This window comes from Ochotona curzoniae, unplaced genomic scaffold (assembly GCF_017591425.1).
Source record: "Ochotona curzoniae isolate NIBS_2020 unplaced genomic scaffold, NIBS_Ocur_1.0 contig_2754, whole genome shotgun sequence".
Classification (NCBI taxonomy): Eukaryota; Metazoa; Chordata; class Mammalia; order Lagomorpha; family Ochotonidae; genus Ochotona; species Ochotona curzoniae.
Genome location: NW_024465582.1, coordinates 20,726,405 through 20,752,297, shown reverse-complemented (window position 1 = coordinate 20,752,297; position 25,893 = coordinate 20,726,405). Strand labels below are relative to the sequence as shown.

Here is a 25,893-nt window from a genome sequence, read left to right as displayed (position 1 = left end):
GTCCCCCCATATTTTTTTCTTTTTCCAGTAAGAAATTCATTTTCACTTTATTTTTTCAAAGCAGTAATTTTTTTAAAGGAAAGGGCTTATAGATCCTTTTCGACGTGCTATTTCCATTTATACATCCGAAGGCCAGTGTAAAATATCACGTTTGAAGCAAGATGTCTTCCTCCCACAGCTGACGGAGTTCTTACCTAGTGTCGAAGCCGCGAACAATCGCACCCATGGATTTCGCTGCACCTGCAGAAGCAAGCCCAGCAACACCACCACCAACAATGAGAATCTGGCAAAAGAAGGCAGAACCGGTCATGTCTGGAATAAAGCTCGTTATCAACTGGCTATAGGAAAAATCAACAGTTAGAGGTGTGCCCTGTGGGCCTTCAACACACGGCAGCGCTATGGTGGAGGCGGAGATCGGCTCCCAACACACGTCAAGAACAGACAAACTCTTCCTTAGCCAATCACTCTTTAAAAATTTACCCAAGGGACAACTGCTGGCAAAAGCCAACAATCTTCCATAAAAATAGCCTGTCCACTGGAGCCTGTTGTGTACCAGTGGAAACAGGATAAAGGCACAATTAGTGTGACACGAGTTAAAGATGAACACACTCTCCCCCACTGTAGAAAAGCTAGTTTTTTACGAAATGCCACGTGACTTTTTCTTAAAACATGTTCTATTCTGGTTTATCACATAGTTCCACAGGCTCTGGGGTTGCCCATCCCCTTCCCCGAGGTCCCTCTCACTCCCCACCCTCACATGGATTTCCCGTCTAGTTTTACAACAGATGTCATCCATGTGTCATTTCTCTCCAAACGCTAAGGGTTTCCCATATTCACTAAATACCCCACAATTTTTTTAAGATAGATTTATTTTGTTGGAAAGGCAAATCTACAGAGAGAAGGACAGACAGAAAGATCTTCCACCTGCTGGTTCACTCCCCAGGTAGCCTCAATGGTTGGAGCTGAGCCGATCTGAAACCAGGAGCCAGGAGCCTCTTCTGGGTCTCCCACATGGGTGCATGATGCCAAAGCTTTGGGCCAACCTTGACTGCTTTCCCAGGCCACCAGCAGGGAGCTCGATGGGAAGGGGAGCAGCTGAGACACAAACCAGCACCAATATGGGATCCCAGTGTGTGCAAGGCAAGGATTTACCCACTGAGCCATTGTGCCAGGCTCCCCATAATTTATTTTTTTAAGATTTGTATATTTACTTGAAAGACAGAGAGACTGGGGAGAGGAGAGATGAAGAAAGAGCTCTACACACTGGCTTACTGCCGAAGTGCTCACAATAGCTAGGGCTAGACTAGGCCAAAGTCAAAAGCCTGGAACTCCATCTGCGTCTCCCACATGGGTGACAGTGTCCCAAGGACTTGGCCACATCTTTACTGTTCCTCCTGGAGCATCAGCAGGAAGCTGGATTGGAAGCACAAAAGCCAGAACTCCTGTTAGCACTCTGACACGGTATGCCGGCATCCCAAGTGGTGTCTTAACACACTGTACTGTGTGTGTTCCAGGGACAGCAGCTTCCCAGCTACAACCTGTCCCCCACAGATCTTGCCTTCACTGTTCTGTTCAAGTGCCCACAAAATAACCTGATGATTTTTTTAAAAAATTACAAAATGGGGCGCTTCCCTTATCTGCAATAACAAATGATAAGAAGGGTCCCTGTGATTCAACCAGATATCATATTGGCTCACCCTCCACCTTGTCCACTATGTTTCAAGGCCAAGGGCGTCCCTGACTGCTTTCAGAGCACACTAAAGGCCTGCCCATCTCAGAGCCCTCAGACATGCTTTCCGTTGTGCCTGGAGCCCTGCACACCCGGCTTCTCTCCCTCCAGGTCTCCGTTCAAATGTCCTAAGAGTCTTCCACATGCACCTAACTTAATTGGCTTGTCCTGATCACTCAACCCTCACATCATCTATATTTTTTTATAGCTAAAATTATCTCCTATTTGTTTGTTTTAAGGTTTCTTGTTTATTTATTTTGTGTGAATGTGTGTGTGTGTGGTTTTTTTGTTTTTTTGTTTGCTTTTTTTGGCTACTCACTGTGACCCCTGCAGGAATATACATTTTACACAGCAGGGATGGCTGTCTATCTTGTTGAGGTCATCTATAAAGCTTCAGCTGACTGATTTTAATCCATTCTAGAGAAGTGTAAACCTCCATGTTTAAAGGGAACTCAAATAAAACAGCATGCAAGCTCACCACATAATGTCAAATTCTCAGTTTCAAAAAATTACATCCAGCATGTAATCAAAGACCTTGAGCCACAACTGGAATTTCATTGAAGATAATCACTTTCACCTTTGCAAGGCACACTCCTGTCTCGGCTGCCCCGCTCCCCATCCAGCTCCCTGCTGATGGCCTGGGAAAGCAGTCGAGGCTGGCCCAAAGCCTGTGCCCATGTGGGAGACCTGGAGGGAGTTCCAGTCTCCTGGCTTCGGGTCAGCTCAGCTCTGGTCATCGTGGCCATTGGGGAGTGAATCAGTGGATGGAAGATCTTCCTCTCTGTATCTCCTTTCTGTGTATCTGACTTTCCAATAAAAAGAATAAACAAATCTTTAAAAAACAAACAAAAAAAGAACAGCAGCACTAGATATTTTGCTACCTTAAGTGCCACACATTTTCTTATAACTTCGGAGAAGTCAAAATGCAATCACTTCACATATCGCACCTGTGCTGGGTACTCAGCCTTTCACACCAAGTGCTCTGGCTTCCATGTACTGGGATTTCTCAGAGCTGCTCTTGGCTTTTTTTTTTTTTTTTTTGGTTTTGGTTTTCTTTTTTTTCCTGGTTTATGCTGCGTGAGGACTCTGGATTTATACAGCAAAGTGCTGAAGACAGAGCCGCCCCAGGTCAGCCTGCACCCGACAGAAGGGCGGAAGAGAACGTCGACAACCCTGTCAGTCCCGCCTTGCCTGAACACTCCTTCTGCGCCCGTAGTTTTAAACAGCTACACCGCAACCTTCTATTCCTCCATCTAGCTATCCCCACCTCTCACTGTTAACTTCTCTAGATTCTAAATCTGGATTTAAAAACAAAAAAAAAACCTTTTCCTGCACCACCAAATTGCCCTGATTACACCATCTTCCATGTTCTTTTCTTGTGTCCTAAAAATTGACAAAGATTGAAGAAACCATAGTCTTCTCTGTGAACCAAAATGTTGCAATGATTGAGAAACCCAGAATTTGAAAAATGATATCTAGATTTTAAAAAAAAAAAAATTGTATTAAACAAGCCACACAAAACAAGTTATCTGAATTCCCTTTAAGAATTTCAGCGAATAAGTCAAAAACAGAAAATTACACTGAAAGTTGAAAAAGAAAAAGATGAAAGTTCATTTTTATAAGCAATTGCGAGTGTCCAGCATCTTTGAAAAGTATGTGCTCTGATTTACTTGAAAGAGAAAAGGAAAGAAGGGAGGAAGGGAGGGAGAGTCATACCTTCCATGGACTAGTTCATTTCCCAAACACCCACATCAGCCAGGCTGACCCAAGCCAAACCCAGAAGCCAGGAGCTCCGCCCGGGTCTCCCAAGAGGGTGACAGGTGTCTGAGCACTTGATCCATCATCGGCTATCACCCAGGTACTGGAAAGAGAGGAGCTAAAATGCACTGGGATGTGGGTATTGCAATTTGTGATCACTTGACATGCTCAGCTTCCAGGCTCAACCATATATTTGTACCACAAAAGTCATCAGTGTGAAGCTACTCTGTAATAGAAGTTTTTAATAATGATATTTTAAGACTATCTAAGCAGACTTCAAAAAGTTAGTGGAAAAACAAAAGTTCATCTCGTTGCAAGAATCATTTTTAAAATCATGCATGAGGTTCAAAAAGTTCATGAAGAATATATGAAAAAAAATTATGAATCGATTTCAAAATGTTGAACACCAACAAGTTTTTCATTTTATTTTTCCATGAACTTTCTAAAGAAATCTGCTTAATATGCTTTTCCCTTTCATTAATCAACATGAGGAGGAAACATTAGAAGCGTACCTACCTTAGCCGGAGGAACTTTTCCAGCAGCCGTGATCTGACCAGTGAAAAACCGTCCAAAATGATTTGCCGCCAGGACAACAGCCTTATAACTTAAAAAAATAAACAGATAAGTAATTCCATAAAATGAAAACTTAGACCTTTATGTCATTATAAATCAACATTTAAACTTTGCCAAAAACTAAGAACAACTACCATTGATATAACACTCTGTGGCAAGAACAGGTCTAACCTGGATATACACTTGTATGCTTATTCCTTTAACCTCTACAACAACAAGCCCGAGAAAGAGGCAACTACTGCCCTTCTTTTTTAGTTCAGAGAGGAGAGAGGCGGAACAATGACTTGTGAAAGGTTACTCAGCAAGCAAGTGTCCGAGGTGAGAGTCTGCGGGAGAGACCCATCTGTGGAGGCAGAGTCTTAGCCAGCACGCTGCCCAGTCTCGACAGCTAACTGTAAAAGACCCACCGAGAACACCTAATGAAGGAAAGATGGGAAAATGCTAAAAGCTTGCTTGATGTGCTGCGATGACACATCCTCCATTCTGCTTCCTTCACTATGGCATCCCAATTGTCTTTGATGTAATAGTCAACAGTGAGGGAAAATGTTTAATAAAAAATTAGGTTATCCACATGCTTGAAAATGCTAAGTCTCCCACTGCAGTGAACAAAACACATTTCTCTGGGATCTCTAATCATTAGAAACGTAAGACCAATGGGCCTGTGCTCACAGCCTAGTTCCTCAACCTTGGGAAAATCTCTGTGATTCTCTAAACCTTGGCTTCCTCATCTATAACGTTAACACCAAAAAAGCTTTCACAGGGGTGTTGTGGGGATGAAACAAAATAATATAGGTGAGGGCCCAGTGCAGTAGCCTAGCAGCTAAAGTCCTAGCCTTGCACATGCCAGGATCCCAAATGGACACCGGCTCTAATCCTGGCGGCCCCACTTCCCATCCAGCTCCCTGCTTGTGGCCTGGGAAAGCAGTCTAGGACGGCCCAAAGCCTTGGGACCCTACACCCATGTGAGAGACCTGGAGGAAGTTCCTGGCTCCTGGCTTTGGATCAGCGCAGCACTGGACGTTGCGGTCATTTGGAGGAGTGAATCATCGGATGGAAGATCTTCCTCTCTATCTCTCCTTCTCTCTGTATATCTGACTTTGCAATAAAAATAAAATAAATCTCCAAAAATAATTTAATTTTGAAATTAGAATTTTCAAAGAGTCAGTAGGTATCCTAAAAAAATCACGAAAACCGACTGATTACACAGGTAACTAAGAAAACAGTGACCATGAGCAAAGGGGGCTGACGGGGCCTGTTCTTGATGAACACGTAAAAACTCAGCACAAACACTAACAAGGAATGAAGTCCTTCTTGCCTGTAATGTGGCTGTGACACCAAACAGCTGAGCACACATGACGTGGCACGTATGTTAGATTCATCTCCCATGATGCCCTTTGTACACCACAGCCCAGGACGTGGGAGCGATCCTTCACGTTGTGTCCCACGCGTCTCAAAGAGTTGGGCCTTCAGACTAAACCGAGCCAGGGGAGCAGGGACACAGGATAAGCATGCGTCTAGACAGAACTTGCACGCTGAATGCAACCAGGGCCACTCCGCTTGTGCTGGCTTCATTTATATTGCCGCATCTTGCTTCCTTCGCTCCAAAGATGGGGCGACTAAAGCCACTGGGCCAGAGCACATTCTTGTATATGTGCAACCCCGTGACAGAACCAATGGCATTCTTTAAGATCCTGCGTCTTTTTACACATTATATACACATTTTCAAGTTCCACATTACATAATGTAACTCTTCTACAAACTAAATAATTACTTTTGTTCCTTGCTATATTTTTTATAGCACACACAAAAAAACTCTTCAAATCATTTCTCATACTACGTCAAGGACAACAAAACCTATCTTGAATGGCTCATTTTTGATCACTGCATCTCATCCGTAGCAAAAGTAAATAGTTGAAAGAGAAAATAAAATCTGTAGCATGTTTGATCTATCGTAATTGAAAATACAAAATTTAAACAAACCTTCAGGTTATCTCTATTAGGCTACAAAAGGGTTTCTTCACGTCATTTTTTTTTCTCATGCATTTGTACTTTTGCTTCGTATTTTCTCTCAATGAAATTTCATTTATCTCTCTTGTCAACTACTAATAGTTTTCCTGTTCAATCTGCAGTCAATTAGTTTCTTAGACGGCCTGATTTTGTAAGTATCATCCATTCTGGATGTTTCCTACATGCCAAGGCAAAGTCAGTAAGACACTACATTCATACAGTCACTCCTCTCTCCCATCCACGACAGACATGATTACTCAATCATGGCCAAGTTCCTCTGAGGACAATGAACCTAAGAATCCTTCCCTACATGGCCCTGCAAGCAATAAATAGAGAATGAGTTGGTGCCTGCCAGGCAAGTGAAGCTTCCAACCATCTGGGCCTTGAAGGTTAGAGGACACAACTAGCTTTCAATGATCAGTCCAGGGTCTGACATCAAATGGAACTTTCTCTGGTGCAAATCCTTCTCTTATTCAGTGCATATTTTATGAATTTAAGATCATAAATCTGGCAAAAAAAAATCCATATTATACTTAACCATATGAAACTGCCAATATTCAGGCTTTGTTTACTTCATGATTTTTTTATTGTTATTGTTTTCTATGATACAACTTTCTAGGTCTAGTTTCCCCACTCAACCTCCTCTTTCTCCCCCTCTCTCTCCTCTTTCTCCCTCTCTCTCTCCCCCAACCCCAACATTTTCCCTGACAGTATTACAATAGAACAGTCCGTCAGCAACAGTCACCAGTCGAACACTCTTCTCTTTAAGTGCTCTTGGTATTGCAGGTATAAGCAATGGTAGAAAATCCAGTACCCTACTGTCAAGTTATATGTAACAGTCTCATTGGGCGTCCTCCTTTTACTCAGGAGTAGTGACACATACTGTAACTTATGTTCACTTCGCAGTATGCTAGTCTCCACTGCACATGTCATCCATGAGAATATATGTACATACATGTTTACCTATATATCTAGTTGTTTTGTGTTTTGCATGGATACTGCTTTATATCAGAGAACAGGATAGTTCATTTGCAACCAAAGCACTGCGAAACAATAAAATGAGTCTTAAAAATAATTTAAGAGCACCCCCCCTCAAGGCCTGTAATCTCTAGCAATTATTACAAGTAAGCTCAATGTAAGAGAGAAGAGCCACAGTGTGGATGTTTCTGTACTGCCATTGTGCTTCTGTTCAGTGGAAACGGAAAAAAAAAAAAAAAAAATGAACCTACCCAGCAATGTTGGCCATGGAGCTGAGCGCGTCATATCCCTGAGCGATTGTGACTCTTGGAACCTGGTCCATTGCCAGAACTGTCGTTTTTCTCTGGGAAAGTTTATTTAGCAAGTCTGGGTTTTGAGCTGGGTAAATAAAACTAATCAGGGTTCCTGATGTCTTTAAAAGGTCAACTTCATGAACACCTAATGTTGGATTAACCATGGGGGCTCGCACCTGAGAACAAAAGCCAAGACAAAGATAAAAAATACACATACCTTAAGTATATTTTAAGTAAATAAGCATTTTTGGATAATATGTCATTATTAAAATAATATTCCAGACATAAATATTTCATCAATGGATGTCTGATTAACTTCAGTAACAAGGTGATATACAGGCACATATCACCTGTCTCAAACTAAGGACCTATTGCGTGGTTTCAGTAAACAGCACACACACCTGTTAATGGGCAGCAACTATGTACAACAAACCTTTCCTCTAAAACCTATCACTCAGGTAAAGCTAAGGAATGTTACAATAAATGACCAGGAAATTTTTGTTGCATGTTTAAAGATTCAACCTTTGCTAATATTGGCAATCATAAACTTCGGAATGGAATGTTGGAGAATAAAGCTGCCAGTGTTAAGAGATTTCTCACTTTAAAATCTCAAGTGACTATTTAAAGACATGCACGATTCAAACCAACACTCTTGTTGAACTGCGTTTAATCAAAAGGTTGTAACACACATTGTTGTATGCTGTATCAGATGAATCAATAAATACACCAAATGCTTGTAAGTTTCAATTGCCTACTCTTCAAAGCCAAATTTGCAAAACTCCATTTTAAAAGTACTTTAAATATTTTTGCCCAAATTTAAATCAATTTTCATATCGCTTCACTAGCTACTAGTGCACAACATTTCTTTCAGGCAAATAAACACGGGAAACACAGCCTCCGGGATGTATGTTTTAAACAAAAACAAAATCTCTGGGTCATTCATATCCTATTGTGAATTCTGCCTCAATATACTTAGGAGACATCATGGGCTATTACTCCCATTGCAGTTGTTGATTTAAGGTTCTAGAATGAATTCTCAGAATTAAGGTTCTAAGGTTCTACACTTGCAGATTCTCTGACAAGGTGTAGTTTTTCTCCATGAAAATCTATAAAACAAATTTAGTGGGAAAAAAAAAATGGAAGACAACTGTAAATTAATTCCACTGGTCCTTGAGTAAATTCAGCCAAGAGGATGTTTCCTTGAATGACCTCACGTTACTAGCAGGAAGCCCAATATCATGTTTATTAATGCTAGTAAAAGGTTCATTAACAAATGAACTCCAAAAAGAACAATTACATGTATGAGTTCAACCTTGTGCAAAAACATTTGTAAATCATACATAAGTTTTATACACATTTTTGATATATTACGAAACAAGTTTTTGCAGCAAAATGATTTCATACTTTTAACTGCATTTTTTCTGCATTTAGAAGTATTCTTGTATTATTGCCTATTTCAGCACAATTTTAATATGCTCACTCACATTGTGAATTCCACAGTATTTTCAAACTTCAGATGCACCCATAAAGCCTTTTTTGAGGTACATCTCAAAAAGTCTTGAACCCAGGAACATACATTGGACACACACTGGAATGAGTTATCCTTATTTTTTTGTTTTCTCAATATACTTTCACTTCATACTAAGCTATTATTACTACTAGATATCTGTAAGTCTAGAACTTTAAAAAGTTTAGCTGGATTACAATTCACTTCCATGACATAAATTCTATTTGTTTTCTAAAGCAAAAAATGGCTTTATGTCTCCTGCAGAAAAACAACATTCAAAAGTCTGACAAGCTCATTGAGGCCTGCTGAGGATGTCTAGTACTGTGGGAGAGGATAGAGGGCAGAACAAATTGGACAACTCTTCCTTTCAAGCTTTGACAGCAAGTATCTGGGCGAGTGGAGTCTTTAAGGTGGACTTTGGGTCAATCAATGGACTTTGGAAGGATTTCCTCAACCTTGGAGCAATGAAATCAACAGAACTATCAGAACCACTTAAGCAGTAACCTCGAAACATGCTCCACATCGGGGACCCTAGGATGAGTGGCAGGCCTCCATCCCTGGTTAAGCGGCTGGGAGTGGTCCTCACCCCTTCTCTTCTACCTTCCCTCAGATTCAAGAAGAAAAAAAAAAAATGGAAGCAATTGTCTCATCCACTTTCCCTGACACCTCAACCTTTCTCATTCTTGGTCCACATGGGCATACATCCTTCTCAATATGTAAAGAGCATGAAAAATAAAATGTTTTATTTTTTGAAATAATAGGATAAAGAGTCTATCAAATGATTCACCAGACACTACCAAGACACAATCACACAACTATGTGATTAATTCCCTGAGAAACATAGGGGGAAAAAAAACTGTCTTTGATGAAAAGGTGAGCTTATCCTGATCTAATAATCGTGTTTATGCAATCCCTAAGTCTCTATCTCCTTAGCTTCAAGAAGGATTAGGATCTAGTACTCAACTTCAGTTATCATCTGTGCTGGATTCTTTATGTATAGTCTCTCCCCCACTCTCTATGTGAAGTTTGACTTCCAGCGTTAACTCCAGAGTCCTTCAGCAGTCGGATTTCATCTATGCGTTATCCTAAGGCTGCATGCCACTCAGTCCCATGCTGCCTTCCTCAGGGTAGTCTCACCCTCTTGGAGTCAGCACTTAGGTCCGTGTCACCCACTGTGCCTTCAGGTGTCAGATCACCGTACATGCAGACTCAGGCTAAGGCCCACATCTTGCCATTCTAATAGTACATACTCACCTGTGGGAATTCTGGGCATGTTTGGACCATATCCTGAAAACTTTCCCTAACTACAAGAGAATTTTTCACACAGCAGATATAAAGATCATCTTTTCTCTACTCATGGTTTTAAACATGGACCACACAGCCAGACAAAAGTTATTGGGAAACATGAGCAATATCCCCCAATGGCAACACACAGAAATACTTCAAGAAAAGGACATTGTTTACAAACGGGAAAAGCTGAAGCGATAAGTGTTTGAGACGACAGACATGCTAAGCACACTGATTTCATCATTAAACATTCTGTGTGTGTGTTAAAATATCACGCTGCAGCTTTTGAGTATATATAATTACTTTATATCACGTCCATGTCTATATGCATATGTATGTATGTATGATTATCATAGGAAGGAAGGGAGAGAAACAGAGGTCTACAACAACCACAACAGAGAAAGTAATTTCAGAAAGTCAGTGTGCTATAAGTGTAAGTGGGAAAGGAAAAAGCAATAATTACTTTGACCACCAAATCAGAGGCCAGCACTTCCTTTGTTCCTTGGATTTGTGCACCTGCTGCTCTGTAGTGGTCATCAGAGAACTTGGACGCTTCCCCTGCACCAGATTCTACCACAACATTAAATCCCTGTTTAACCAAGGCTTGCACACCGGCAGGAGACAATGCCACCCGCTTCTCATTCTGGAAGATCTCCTTGGGGACTCCAACAGTCAGCTGCTTATATGGAATTCCTACAAACAAAAAAAGAAAGGCAAAAAGGCATTGGTAAAAATAGTAACAAAGTGCTCAATAACCAGATTCTAGAAAGTAGAAATGTGTATTCTCTTCTTCGAAATACATTACAGACACAGGTTGCTGTTCAAACTGATGTGTCTGCATCATAATCATAATTCTTTCATCTTTTTTGGAACAGATGATGAAAAACTTTTCTTCCCACCTCTCCTTAAACTCCCATCCTTCTTAATCAAATGGCTCCCTTCAAGGCACAAGGCAAGCTTAGTTTAGTCTTAGGAGAACAACTGGAAGTTTGGGAGATCACTCAAAATGCGAACTCCCCTCTTGGAAACTAACTGTCTCAGGTTATGGTCTCTTTAACAAGGACAAGCAATGCATTTTTTTGTTTGTTTGTTTTGTATTGTATTATTATTTATTTATTGAAAACAGAGAAATGCTGATGGAAAGAGAGATCAAGAAATCCTCCAGCCCCCGATTCGCTTGCCAAACAGTCACAATAAAGGACACTAGCCAGTCCAATTCGATGTCCCACTTGGACTGCAGCAACCCCGGGACTTGGGCCAGCACCTTCCAGCCTTTCACGGAACCTGAATCAGAAGCAGAAGCATTCAGATATGGGACAGAGGTGTGCCAGGTGGCAGCTTGACCTGCTATGTCACCACACCTGCTCCTAATTCACTGTTTTGAGGAACAATTCCGTACTTGGAAACACTGATGATCTGCCCCATCCAAAGTCCCCACCGTAGCAATTTGGCCAAAGCCAATTCCTCATGGATTTCCAGATGCTGTATCTTTGATAGCGTATACTTCAGCCATGATTGATGAAACAAGTGGTGAGCAACAGGGTGGAAGATAACATCTATGGGGCAGACATGTGGAAAACCAGAAAGCCACACCTGTAAGACGACCTACCAGGAATGCTGTGCCAAGACTCTATATTAGCCAGTGATTACTCAGATTAATCAGGTTCACTCTCAAAGACTTTGAATGGCAGATTCATAGAGAAGGCAAAAAGCGTAAAATGGCATGAAAATTACTAGTAATGATGTGCATGATGGAGACACATCAGTGCTGGACATGTACAGAGAGAACAGGCTTCTTACTACAAAAGCCAATATGATGTTCCACTACTCAAGCACCGGATGGCAGGTCTCTAGGTTTTGCATGCCACCCCTAAAATCTATATAATATCACAAAATGTAACATTCTGTGCCCTGCAACCCAAAAGAATCCATACGATGTAGCAAAATAACATTGATTTCTCCTGATGTTTTACTTACTTAATATGTGGGTTTAAACACATTTTTGTGTAAACAGCTGTTTCTATATAAGTTTTAATAAAGTTTAGGATGTTGATTATTCTTGCTATCTAAACTGTACTATGGATATAATTGTAAGAAGAGTCAAATTGGGCCCATCCAGCTTCCTGCATGTGGCCTGGGAAACCAGCAGAGGTTGACCCAGGGCCTCAGATCCATGTACCATGTGGAAGACGCAAAAGAAGCTCCTGGCTCCTGGCTTTAGATCTGCTAAGTTCCAGCCATTGCGGCCATTTGCCGAGTGAAACAGTGGGTGGAAGATTTTCCTCTGGCTCTCATTCTCTCAGTAAATCTACCTTTCCAATAAAAGTAAATCTATAACTTATAGAAAAATAATAAAAAGCCAGCAAAAACTGGGATTGATGTGCAATATTTACAAAATATACATTTACTTGAAGTTCATTTATCTGACAATGCAGGATTATTTTTCAGCCAAAAATTAAATAAGGGACCAAAGAAGATGACTGAAGTCATGTCAAAAACAAAGGGTCTTCCACTGACCAAGTGAGATAACCTGAGCATCAAGAGAATACTAATTAATAGCAATGCAATAAAACATATTCAAAGATGTTGAAATCCATGTGTATCTTGACGTTCAAAATCTAAGTATTTTTTTTAAAGCTTCATTCAACTCCGGCAGGAAAAGCACATGGCAGGCAAAGCAACAGCCTCTCCAAATTTTCCTTAAAGCAACAACAACAAAGCCTACACAATGTACTCAAGGCAGACATGAGAATTCAAAGCGCCCAGCATTTGAGGATGAATAGACAAAGAGTACTACAAACTTCGGTGAATGACCAGACGCCCAGACAGACGGTACTACAAACTTTAAAAACAAAGGGCATTATTCTCTGTGGCGAAGACTGCTCACCAAAGGTCCATTCATTTTCTCCGCCTTAGTGACAGAATGCCATTTCTGATTGGATACGTTTCAGGAATAAAAGACTAAATGTCTGAATCTCTGTTACAGCTACAAATGGCCACATGTCTGAGTGCTGGCCACAAAAGGGCAGACAGAGGGTGGGGATTGTTCTTGGGACACTCAGTGTGTGGCTTCACACTTCGCTGGGCTCTCTTTCACTGTCCTCCTCCTTCCGGCCCAGGACAGAAGCAATCAGAGACCATGCCAGGCCCCAGGTCTTCACACACACAGAAGACTCGAGCCCTTTCTCTGTATCAACTGAGAAGGCAGTCCTGAATTTGAAGAGTGACATGATCTTGTTTTTTTTTTTAAATGTTTTATTTGTGTATTTCTTTCTCTCTTTTTGTTTTCTTTCTTTTTCAAAAAAGATTTATTTTTATTGGAAAGGCAGATATTTTACAGAAAAGCAAAGACAAAGAACTTCCACCCACTGGTTCACTCCGCAAACGGCCACAGCGCCCAGAGCTGGGCTGATCTGAAGCCAGGAGCCAGGAGCTTCCTCTGGGTCTCCCACATGGGTGCAGGGCCCAAGGACTTAAAGCCATCCTCCACTGTTTTCCCAGGCCACAAGGAGGGAGCTAGGTGGGAAGTGGAGTGACTGGGACATGAACCAGCACCCATATAGAATGCCAGTGCTTGCAGGTGAAGGACTAGCCAGTTGAACTACATGCCAGCCCCAATGACCTTGTATTTTAAAAACTGTCTCGTGTGTGCAGCATTGAGGGAGCAGACAGAAGTTGGAAGCACAGAGACTGTTTGGGTGACTGTGTATTGATCCATGTGACAGACGGTGACGGCATGAACCAAAACGACAAAAGGAACGACGAAGAAAGGACAGACGGGTATGAGATAGAGGATGCTTGATGATGCCAAGGTTTCTGACTTGAGCAACTGTGACAATTTCATCACTTATTAAACTGGAAAGTACCAAAGCAGCTCAGTTAATGCACTTACTTCCTGAGCACAAATGAGCCACATATGGCAAAATTCCTAACACTATCTAGTTGCAAGGGCTGCTATGGAACAAGGTCACTACGAGCAATGAGTGTACCTGGGTACAACTCTGCTGGTTCCATCATCTTTTCTCCTCTGTTAGCACTGACGATCAGGAACCTCTCTCTACATGGAAAATATAAAACTCCATTCACTGTTCTTCTATCTACACTGATCACTCAGTAGCACCAGGTTCCAAAACTGCACGGTTTTCTGCTCACCAATCATCAGGCGATTCCTCTCTTAGCTCCCGTGACTTTGAGGGTTTGACTTACAAACGCTGAAGTGCTGCCTTACCTTGCTTAGCAGGAGCTTTACACCACAGTGCCTGGTGAGTATGAAATGGTCGTAAAAAATCCTTCTTCCCGGGTAGAACTTTGCAGGACCCCAAACTGCCCAGGAAGGGACACGAACAGCCGGTCACCACTGTTTTCAACAGGTTCGCCATGCCGAGACGAGCTCCCAACTACTGGTTCCTCAATTTCCCTGGAGATAAACCACTGAAAGGAGGGGGAAAAAATGTGTTTATATACTCAGAAAACAGTATCATTGGAACATCAAGAAATATGAAAATTACTAGTCATGAGAGCATAGCAGTTACCACATAGCAGTATGTGGGCATATGCAAAGAATTTCTCAAGTACCTGCAGAGGCAATCTCTTAAGTTTGTTTCCAATTCAGGTATTTCCCTGCCAAAATAGGAGTTATAAACTCATTATGTAATCTCAAGCTCTTGGTCACCTAAATCTGTCTGATCCCTAATGTGGATGAAAAGTTTGGAAAGAATCACATATAACCATAGAACATCATCACACGGTGCAATAAAAGTTATCTTCTGAGTCAGCCGTTTAGAAAAAAATTACAAGTCAAGTTACCTTTGAATTTCTCTTTAAGTATCAATAATGCTGTGCAATACAGTACAACTTTCCATTTTCCCAGGTTACACAGGAAATGCCTGCTAGAATACCCTTCCTGTGAGGCTCTCTGGGACTAAGCTTAAGAAGCCCAAGAGCCATGGTTGCCACAGATATTTCTCAAGAAAATGATACATGAATAAGAAATAATTCCACGTCTGGCGTGATAGCCTAGCAGCTAAAGTTCTCGCCTTGAACATGCCAGGATCCCATATGGGCACCGGTTCTAATTCCGACAGCCCTGCTTCCCATCCAGCTCCCTGCCTGTGGCCTGGGAAAGCAGTCAGGGATAGCCCAAAGTCTTGGGATCCTGCACCCGCATGGGAGACCCAGAAAAGCTCATGGCTCCTGGTTTTGAATTGGCTCAGCTCCAGCCATTGCAGTAACTTGGGGAGTGAATCATCTGACGGAAGATCTTCCTCTCTGACTCTCCTCTCTGTATATCTGCCTTTCTGATAAAAATAAATAAATCTTTAAAAAAAAAAAAAAGAAGTAATTTCAAGGATAGAAAAGAAAGAATTCCATGATGTCTTGATCACACAGGCTTGCACCTGCAGATGTAGGAGCCAAATATGAAATCTTCGGTGAGTGCTTCTCATACCAGACCACTTGGTCAACTCCAGCTGGACTAAGGGAGGTGGCACTGACCCCTGTCGGTACTGGGGTTTTAGTGACTCCCTCCATTGCCTTCCCAGGTAGATGTCCAGGGACTCACTGAAGGGATCCCCCACTATCCCAAGATTCAAAATGTTCTCCTCTTCCCTTCAAGAATGGAAAAATGCTGAGTCTCTGTCAGTCAAGCTTGGCTGAAGCCATGAACTCTGCCTTTAAAACTTTACTCAACACAGGGATGCATTCGGGGCTGTGTCCTGCTGGTCCCAGATTTTATAAACACACTTCTCAAATCCAGAGGAAGAGAGGCTTGGTTTATATTTAATCTCAGAGCTGCTGCCACAAGACTTGCATTGTGGCATAGCATGTAATGCTGCCATCTGCATCTCATACGGGCACTGGTTTGTGTCTCAGCTATTCCAGTTCCCATTGGACTCTCTGTTAATTGGCCGGGAAAAGCAGAGCAAGATGGTCCTGGGCCCCCATCAATCATGTGGGAGACCCAGATGAAGCTCTTGGTTCCAGGCTTCCACCTGGCCCAGCCCAGGCAATTGTGGCCATCTGGTAATGAACCAGTAGAATCAAGATCTCTCTGTGTCTCCCCTTCTCTCTCTTTCTGCCCTCAAATAAATAAATCTTTTAAAAAATATATACCAGGATGGGCCTGGCATGGTGGCCCAGCAGCTAAAGTCCTCGCATTGAATTCACCGGGATCCCATATGGGCACCAGTCCTAATTCCGGCAGCCCCACTTCCCATCCAGCTCTCTGCTTGTGGCCTGGGAAAGCAGTCAAACATGGCCCAAAGCCTTGGGACCCTGCACCCACGTGGGAGAGCTGGGAGAAATTCCTGGCTCCTGGGTTTGGCTCAGCTTAGCTCTGGCTGTTGTGGCCACTTGGAGAGTGAATCAGTGAATGGAAGATCTTCTCTCTGTCTCTCCTTCTCTCTGTATATCTGACTTTCCAATGAAAAGAAAAATAAACTTTTTTTAAAAAAATACACCAGAAAACAACATTAGTTACAGAAATTCTCAATCCAGACAAACTTTATTTAGGAGATGCACTTTAATTCAGTAAACAGTGAAGACGGCGTCTCAGACAGAGGGACTGCCTTTAAGCAGCCCACATCAAATCAGGCTGGGATGGGCTACACAACTGGAGATAAGAAAAGTCAATAAGTAAAAGCCCAGTAACACAAGATCAGAGTTCATCCAGGGAACAAAGAAGATCACGTGCTTTCAGGAGGCTCAGGGAAGCAAGCAAGAGGCAAGATGGAAGGAATAAAATGCTGGGGGAGGAGAGCAGGAATGAAAGATGTGTCCAAGCAGGTAACTAAAAATGTGTAGATGAATTCCCTGCATTTGTTTAGACACTTTTACATTCACAAAGTGTTTTCAACACACGCCTACGTCTTTTCGTTTCATTCCTGAAGCATTTCCAAGTCTCAAAAATATCCTTCTCATTCATTCATGGATCACAGCTAGGGTTACTCATGACTGACAATGGAGGAGAGCAAGTTAGTTCGTTCAACATCCAGCCACAGGCTCAACACATTTGCCGAGTCTATGTCAAAAACCGAGGGAGATACACAGATCCCCTACAGGATAACTGCTGCCTTCAGGGAGATACTTCTACCTTCCTAAATTACCTACTCCCTTCCCAGCCTCCCCATGTTTCTCTTCTTGGACGTCCTAGCTACCCAGCAACCACCCTTCTCACATGATCACGAAGCCCTGCCAGACCTCAGCAGCCAATGAGCACAGCTCTGTCACACAGCCCCGCACTGTCCAAGCCTGCCACTCGCACACTGACCCGAGCTTCCCCGAGTTCCAGTCTGCTCATCTATCAGCAATAGGAAAGCAGGTTGCTGGCATCCTTTTCGGTCTCTAGAAATCTTATTTGATGGGATTCTGCGATGCTTCCAAGCTGGAATATTGGTCTTTTTAAATATGATTTTTAATTTATTTTTGGAGAAAAGAGAGGAAGGGAGAAGGAGAGAGCTCCCACCAGCCAGTTCTCCTCCAAATCGCCCACAAAAGCAACATTGGGCCGGGCTGAAACGAGGAGACAGGAATTCAGTCCAGGTCTCCCGCCTGAGTAACAGGAATCCAACCGCTTCAGCCATTGCTGCTGCCTGCCAGAACATGCATCAACAGGAAGCTGCGCACAGGAGCTGCAGCCCACCCTATGGTCTCCAGTTTTAGGGATTTTGTCCCGCTTCCATGGAAAATAATAGTTTGATTACTAAGCAGATCCCTGAATGGGGCATTCACCATCAGAAGGACCAAGACCTTCCGAAGTCAATTTCTTTTAAAAAAAAAAAAGTTCTATTTTATTAAAGTATGACGGTATTAGATTAAAGTATTAAGGTATGAAGGCATGGGGCATACATCAGGAGACAGTGTACTGGCAAGAGTAGCCCACATCACTAAGCCTAAACCAAACACCAACGGCCCCGCACGACCAATCGACAATTTGCTCTACCAATTGCCAGTACATATTTACATCAAGTATAGTGCTCGGTGTCAACTGGCACGCTTGCTCCTATTTCTATTTAAAAACCACTTTGCTTGCTTATCCACGTGCTTCCAAGGCTTTGAAGCAATGAGTGGAGAAGTTTACAGCTGATACTTGAAAGAAAAAAAAAAAAAAAACAACTTTTTATATCCCCATACGCTATAGCATTCACATACTGTGCAATATGACTTATTCGGGTAACTACTACCCCAACGGGTCTTAAAATCCTTGGGGGATTTTTATCCTTAAAATCCTGGGGGATAGCCCCAGGAAGGGAGAACACCAAGGAGAGAAGGGGAGGGTGAGCTCAGGAATGGAAGCTGCGTGACCTTGGCAAGTGACTTCCCCAACTCCAGAGGATAATAACAGCATGGAACTCCTAGGGTTGTCAGGATTAAAAGAGCACAGTATCCTGAGCTGTTCCATACATGTTACTACTACCTCTGACCCAGGGCTTGGCAAAAAGTAAGGGAAAATAAGGGTGGCTTGGGTCTGGTTTTGGTTTTGGCCTTTTTTTTACTGGGGCAGGGAGAGGGGGTAGAGGGAAGGGTGCTGTTGAAAGACAGAAACGCTAACACACTAGATAACCTGAAACTTAGATATCCGCTGGATATCCGTTCTCTAAGACGCATCAGGAAATTTCCTTTGCAAATCAAATATTCGTGTAGCCCCGTGGCAAACTATTTCTGTAAACAAACACAGGCAGCTGAGCACACCTGCTGATAAAGTCCAAACTGTTTTAATTTAAGACTAAATAAGACAGCCAGTATTGCAAAGAAGAGGGATGTCCTAGAGAAAGTGGGGGGGGGGGGCACTTTAAATCCGAAGAGGGGATAGGCGGTGAAGCCTCACACCTCTGAATACTCTGTTCTACCAGACTCCTGACTAACAAACACGGGGCTTAAAGAACTGCCCTGCACCCCAGGGCGAATAAAGGACACCTGGTAACTGTAAACAAGGCAGGCTTCTAAAAGCGCGAATACTGGCAAGGACACAATACCCTACCCCGACCAGCTTAGTCCGCCAGGCAGTATGACCTCGCCCAAAGCCACGGTGCCTCGGCCATTGCCACTGGTGCCGCCCCTCCCTTGGCAACTAACTTGCACCCGCTGGCAGCCACGAGACCGCTATTTATAACCTTCTCTAGAAGCCTATTGGCCCAGGCTGCATAATAGTCATTCCTTCTCTGGAGTTTGAATAGGCTGTACCAGCCTGCCCCTCCCGCTGTCTCTGCCCCCCCCCCCCACCATACGCCTCGCACCCCTCAGGTCCGGGTCCCTCTCTCAGTCCTGTGGAAGCTCGCACAGCCACTGCGCGTCCGCTGGGACACGCACTCAACACCTTCTCCCACTCCAATGTCCCATACTGGACATCTTCTCTTAACCCCTTCCAGATTCAAACTCAGTTTCGGGGCAGCCAACTGCAAACCATCTGGAAAGTTCTCTTTGACCTTCATCCCCAACCCCCTTTTGAAGGTCCAAGTGACCCCGGACGACTCTTGGTTCCCTAAAGCTCCACTGTCTGCACTTGCACAGCTGTTCCCTCGTTCCCTGCCCTGCTGGCCCACCGTTCCCGAACCCACCCACCCACTGCCTCCCGCGTTGCCCCAACGGAAGGCAATAAACAGGGGTGGGGGGCCGCCGAAGCACGCTATTCCCTCTAGGGCGGCCCAGCACTGGGCCCTGCAGGCGTCCCTGCATTCCCGGGGCCCGGGGCACTGCGGTCCCCCCCGCGCTCCGGCTACTCTGACAGGTCTCGGCTCCGGTGGGGGCCGGGGTGGTCGGCGCTGAGCCCCGAGCCCCTGTCCCCAGCTGTGCCGCAGCTGCACGCCCCCGGAGGCCCGCACCGCCACGCTCACCTGCCCCGGGAGGCGCGCGCCGTGCGCTGCGCGCCGCGGGATCGCCGTGCTGGCGGACCCGGGCTCGAGCCCCGCGGCGCGGCGCTTCCAACCCGGAAGAACAGCCCCAAACCCGAGGCGGCAGCCACGTGACCGCTGCGCAGGCCCCCCAACTCCAGCCCGGCGACCCCCGTCTCCGCCCCCCGGCCTCCTTCGCTCCCGAGGAGCCGTCCTCCTCCTCCTCCTTCTCCACCAAATGCCAGATCTCCTGTCCTCTTTCGGTCCCGGAAAGGCTTCGGACGAAATGCACCCCCATCCGAGCGCCAAGGTCGGTTACCCCCAAAGAGTCCTTCCACGTTCCGAGGCACAGCCCAAACGCCTTTGTCTGCGCCCGGGCCCCGGCTCCCCGCCCCGCCTCCGCGCTTCCCCTCGGCCGGTCAGTCAAACCTGGTGCCCTGGAGGCCGCTCAAGTTCTCAACCGTCCATTCGTCCTCTCCCGCTGCAGAACCAGCTGCCAGTGGGATTTCCTCTCTCTCCTCTCCCACCGGGACGCGGGAGCAGAGGCTTTGACTCCACTGTGGGTACCAGACTTTCTTCTAGCTCTCGAGGAAAGAAAATCAGAACTTCTGTAACGGGAGTGAGCCACTGGGGGAAAAGCAAAGGGGAGGAGGCGAAGGCGGGCAAGGGGCGTTGTTTTCCATTCTGGCAGGGAGAGGTGGAGTTAAATTCCTCAGATCCGATGTCAAGGCCCGAAAATGAACACGCAACTTCGTACTTGTCTCCAACCTTGTAGCTAGCAAGGAGGAGGCCCGAGTTCAGACGGAACTCCTGCAGCTGCAAGGAATCTTACTTTTCCTGAAGTGGCCCATGCAAACCGATTAAGACCTAGCTGTTCTTTTCACGTCGTTCTTAGCGCTAGGCAGGTGTATTCTGACATAAAGGGCAGGAAGGAATCATGCACTGTGTACAAAATGCTTCACCAACCCAGAGATGAGTCATCTTACAAATTCAGTGTAAAGTCGCTCGTGTTCACTTTAGTTGAGGTGTTGAAGACAAGTAAAAGGATCATAAAACGGAAAGGCATAAAGCAAAACAGGGCTGCACTTTTTAAAAGCAAAGGAACCGCAGAGAAACGTTTACTTTGCCCGCGTGTCTTGTGATTAATGACGCAGAAAGTCATTCAACTCTTGGATTTGCAGTGTGATCCAAACAAGGTGAAAACCCCGTCCTGGAAGAGTTCCCATTGGCAAGGAACGTGGGCCCGTGTTTCAAAATGGTAATGAACTCTCCTGGGTACAACCATAGAGACAGGTCCATGCTAGTGCAGGTAAGAGAACTGATCTGTTTAAGTATAAACTATGCTCTTACTTGTAAGTGAGGGGGAGGAAGAAGCAACTCCTTCTTTCTCTTATAGAGATTTAAAAAATAATAATAATAATCAATAGGGTCGGGCATGATGGTTCAGTTGACTAATCTAACTCCAAGTGCTGGCATCCCATATGTATACCAGTTCTTATCCTGGCCCCTCCACCTCCCATCCAGCTTATTGTCTGGGAAAGCAGTAGGAAGATGGCTCGCAGCCCTGGGACTCTGCACACATGTGAGTGACCCAGAAGAAACTCCTGGCTCTTGACTTCAGATGGGCTCAGCTCCTGCTGTTGCAGACATTTGGGGAGATCTTTCTGTCTGTCTCTCCTTCTCTCTGTAAATCTGCCTTTCCAATGAAAGTAGATCAATCTTAAAACAAATCAGTCGTTTCCCCCAGTACTGTGGAGCTGTGCATGAATGTATGACTAACAACAGGGGCCTCCCTTCTCAGAGTATCAGTTTGAGTCCTCACATAGTGCTGTTCTTCAAGATGGATTCCCCCAAATATGAGATTGTTTCCAAAGTTTTCAGTTGGCTTTTTCCAAATCCTAGATGCTGTTTTGTATAAACTTCTTGTAAAGATGCTGTGCTCCCATTGCACTGGAAGGGCTTTCCGCCTTGAGACGTGTGATGCCTCCTGCTCGCTCGTCCTGGCTTCCAAACCCTCCTCTCCACGTGTACACAGTTGACCTTACAGATCATCATGTCACTCGATACTTTAACTATAAATATGGTTTTAAATTAGGACACACATCAAAATGAAACCTCTCAGAAAGGGAGTCACAATGCCTAAAGACACTATTTAATATTCGACCTTAATCTCTCAAGAAGCCAAAAGCACACAATCTTGAGTGGAGTGTAATACCATTGGAGAGAAAAGATAAACCATTGGAATCTGCTTTGAAACCTAGAACCGAAGCAAGCCCACGGGCCAAAAAATCTAAATGTAAGATGAGCCTGAAATGTTAAGTCTCCAAAATCTAGCAACTGCTTATGTAGCTTTCACATACTTTCAGTGTGATTATTCTGTTAAAGTCTTTTGTCCAAACCTCCTTTTTGTGAGGACCATGGACACTAGTATTACTAAGTGAACAGCTCCACAAAGCTAAGATTCTGGAACTCTAGTAATGTCTGCTAGTGCAAATACCTGACAGGTTTCAAGAGACCCAGTGTTGATTCAGTCTTGCCCTCTTCTCCCAGGCAAACTCACAAAGAGTGTTTTGATTCAGGAAATAAATATTGACTAACTAAGCTGATGCTAATCAATGTTAATTGGAAAAGAATCAGAACCGACATTCAGCTGCCATTACTAATAACACTGGCGATTTGTTAGAACTGTTTAAGTAAAACTAGCCTTCATTTGGAATTACCTAGCTCAGCTAAAAAGCCCAACTCAGGGGAAGGCGATTGGAGCAGCGCTTCGTTAAGCTGTTGCTGTAGCACTTGCGTCACTTATCATGGGTGCTGAGTTTAGCTCCCGCTTCTGCTTCCAATTTCAGCTTCCTGCTAATTTGCATCCTGAGCAACAGCAGGTCAAGTAGTTAGATCCCTGCCAACCATGTGAAGGACCAAGCCTGAGCCCTAGGCTCTAAGTTTTGCTGTGGCCCATTCCATCTATGACAGGTGTCTCAGGAAAGAACCAGAAAGTAGAAAATATTTTCGTAGGAAAGAGATTGGGGGTCTAACACTCAGCCCACACAGAGATTCCCAAAGGTGACCTTCCGATGATAATTTCCTGGGAATATTTGCTTCATAATAGGGAAATCTCTCAATGCATTTCCCTTCCATCCTTTTGTAACTTGAGTCTCCACCTCTCTCCTCCAGCAAACTAATTCTTTCTGTCATTCAAAAAGTTATTTACACTTCAAACCATTGGATCCCTCTTCCAGCCTCATACTTTGTGTGGATCTTGTGTTTCTTTCACCTAAAACCTTAGCACATTTTTTTACCTGGTAATCTGTCTATTGCCAGTCATGTTATAGACTAAAAAGTGGAACCTCCAGAGGGAAATTTTAAAACTTCCCGACAACAAACAACAACAAAAAATGTGTACGAAATGTATTCTGCCACAGTTCTAGAGACCAACAGCCCAAAACCAGGACCTCAGCAGGATCTCTTCTAGAAGTACTGTGGGAAGAACTGCTGCCTGCCACCTTACTGGCCTCAGATCGTTGTCAGCAACACACAGTGTTCCCTTCTTCGTAGGTGCAGCCAACCCCATCTTCGCATTGCCTTGCTATCTGTTTGCCTGTCTGTGTGTTTGCAAATCTCCTTTCCTTTATATTGATGCTGATCAGTGGAGGAAAGGACCACTCTAACCAAATCCAGTGTCATTTCATCTTGAGACCCTTAATTAATCATATTTGCAGCAGCAGCGGATAATGATTCAAGCACCTGAGGTCCTGCCACCCATGTGGCACATCTGGATGAAGTTTCTGGCTCCTGGCTTCCACCTAGCCCCACCTGTGCTGCTATAGCCATTTGGAATTTAAAGCCAGGAGACAGAGCTTCTTCTGGGACTCCCATGTGGGTGTAGGGTCCCAAGACTTTGGGACATTCTCTACTTCTTTCCCAGGCCATCAGCAGGGAGATAGATGGGAAGTGGAGCAGTCAGGACATGAACCAACACCCATATGGGATCCTGGCACTTGCAAGGTAAGGATTTAGCCATTGAGCCATTTGTACCAGGGGCTGTATAATTCCACTTATATAGCATTCTTGGAATAGTAAAGCTATGGAAATGAAAAGCAGATTAGCAGTTGTCAGGGTTTATGGAGGGGATTAGGGTGAGGGAGAAGTAAATGTGGCAACCTGGTGGATCGTAGTGGTAATGGGAATGTTCTGGATCATGATTGTGCCAATGTTAGCAGTTTGTGACAGTGTACTGTAGTTTTGCAAGATGTTATCACTGAGTGAACTGGACTAAACAGCACAGATCTCTGCTATTTCACCCATCTGCATGTGAATCTACAGTTATGTCAAAATAAAATGCTTAACTGAAAATGAAGCCCATGATGAGCATGTGCCATAGTAGTTAGGATGTTACTTGGAATACCTGCGTCCCATGTCAGAGTGCCTGGTTTGAGTCCTGGCTCATCTTCTAGTCCAGATTCCTGCTGATGTGACCCTGGGAGAAAGCAGGTGGCAGCTCAGGTCCTTGGGTCTCTGCCACCCATGTGGGAGACGTGGCCTGCGTTCAGTGATCCTTGTCCTGCCTTGGCTCAGCCCTGGCTATTTGAGAAGCGAACCAGTAGTGGGACAATCTCAGTGTTTCTCTGTATCTATCTTCTTTTCAAGTAATTTGATTGATTAAAAAACAAGCTTGGTAGATACAACGAAGTCTTAATGGTAGAATCTAGGTGATAGGTATGGCATGTGAATATATAACATTCTTCCCATTTAGCTGTATTTCTTATTAGAATGAGAAAAAGAAAAATGCTCCCCATTGTAATTTTTCAAGTTGCATCCCATGCATAATCTAAAGGATAAAAGTAATGTATATTCACCCTCATGAAAGGTGTCGAAGGAACAGGCATTTGACCTGCCGGTTAAGATACCAGGCTAAGATGCCCAGAATATATTTCAGAGTGCCTGTGTTCAATATCTACCTCCAGGTTCCATGTTGTGGCTATTGGGTTAAGCGGAAGCCTGCAATGCCAACACCCATATCGGCACTGTTTTGAGACTCAGGTGCTCCAGTTCCACCCAGCTCCTTGTAATGTTCCTAGAAAAGCAACAGAAAGCCAGCACAAGTGTTTAAGCTTTTGGCTCCTGGCTTCGTTTTGACCATTTGGGAAGTAAGCCAATGGGAGGGAGATCTCCCTGTGTTTCTCTGTAATTCTACATTGTAAATAAATTGATTACTTTAAGAAAAATCCTACGTCCAACTCCTGATTCCAAAGGCGACGTATACAATTGGGTTCCAACCATCCATCTGGTAGACTGAGCTCCGTGCTCCTGAATTCTGCCTGGCCCAGTTCCACCCATCACAGGCATTAAAGACTAAGCCAGTGGATGAAAGTGCTTTGTTTCTACCTCTCAAATAAATAAACTTTAAAGTATTCATAAGTTCATCTTTTCCTGTGTTATGTTTGCCAGTTGAAGTTGCCCATAAAACAAGAAGGCAATTCTTATATATGAATTCTTATACTAATTCTTACATCACTGGGGCTTTCCTGACGTAGAGGAAGCAAATGTTGATGGTAGAGATCATGGTGAATTAGGGATAAAGAGGTTTTTGTAACTCCTACTCCCCACCTCTTCAATGTTTTTTATTTTTGGCCTACTAGTTACCAAGTCCTTTCCTGATGGTCTTTTTAGCTACAGTATGACTAAAGATTGCATCACTTAACACATTATAATACAATGTGATACTTCAGCAGCCACAGCCTGGCTAGGTGGTGTGTGTGTGTGTGTGTGTGTGTGTGTGTGTGTGTGTGTGTGAGAGAGAGAGAGAGAAAGAGAGAGAGAGAGAACTTTCCCTTCCAGTTGCTCACTCCACAGTAAGACCAGGCTAAGGAGAAGACTGAGAGGCAGCAACTCAATCCTTGAGCCATCGCGCAGCTGCCTCCCAGTGTCTGCATC

At 44.1% G+C, this 25,893-nt stretch overlaps 1 protein-coding gene across 1 annotated transcript in view; it reads right to left on the bottom strand.

The window, feature by feature from the left end:
- NNT (nicotinamide nucleotide transhydrogenase) overlaps positions 1 to 20,646 on the bottom strand; it is a 78,314-nt gene extending 57,668 nt beyond the window's left edge. The window contains exons 1-6 of the mRNA XM_040977515.1: positions 20,389 to 20,646; positions 14,361 to 14,563; positions 10,596 to 10,825; positions 7,297 to 7,514; positions 4,004 to 4,091; positions 195 to 283 (exon numbers count right to left, since the gene is read on the bottom strand). Of these exons, the coding sequence (XP_040833449.1) occupies positions 195 to 283; positions 4,004 to 4,091; positions 7,297 to 7,514; positions 10,596 to 10,825; positions 14,361 to 14,511 (776 nt within the window). The 5' untranslated portion in view covers positions 14,512 to 14,563; positions 20,389 to 20,646. The remainder of the gene's footprint in view (positions 1 to 194; positions 284 to 4,003; positions 4,092 to 7,296; positions 7,515 to 10,595; positions 10,826 to 14,360; positions 14,564 to 20,388) is intronic.
- Between the last annotated feature and the right edge of the window lie 5,247 nt (positions 20,647 to 25,893).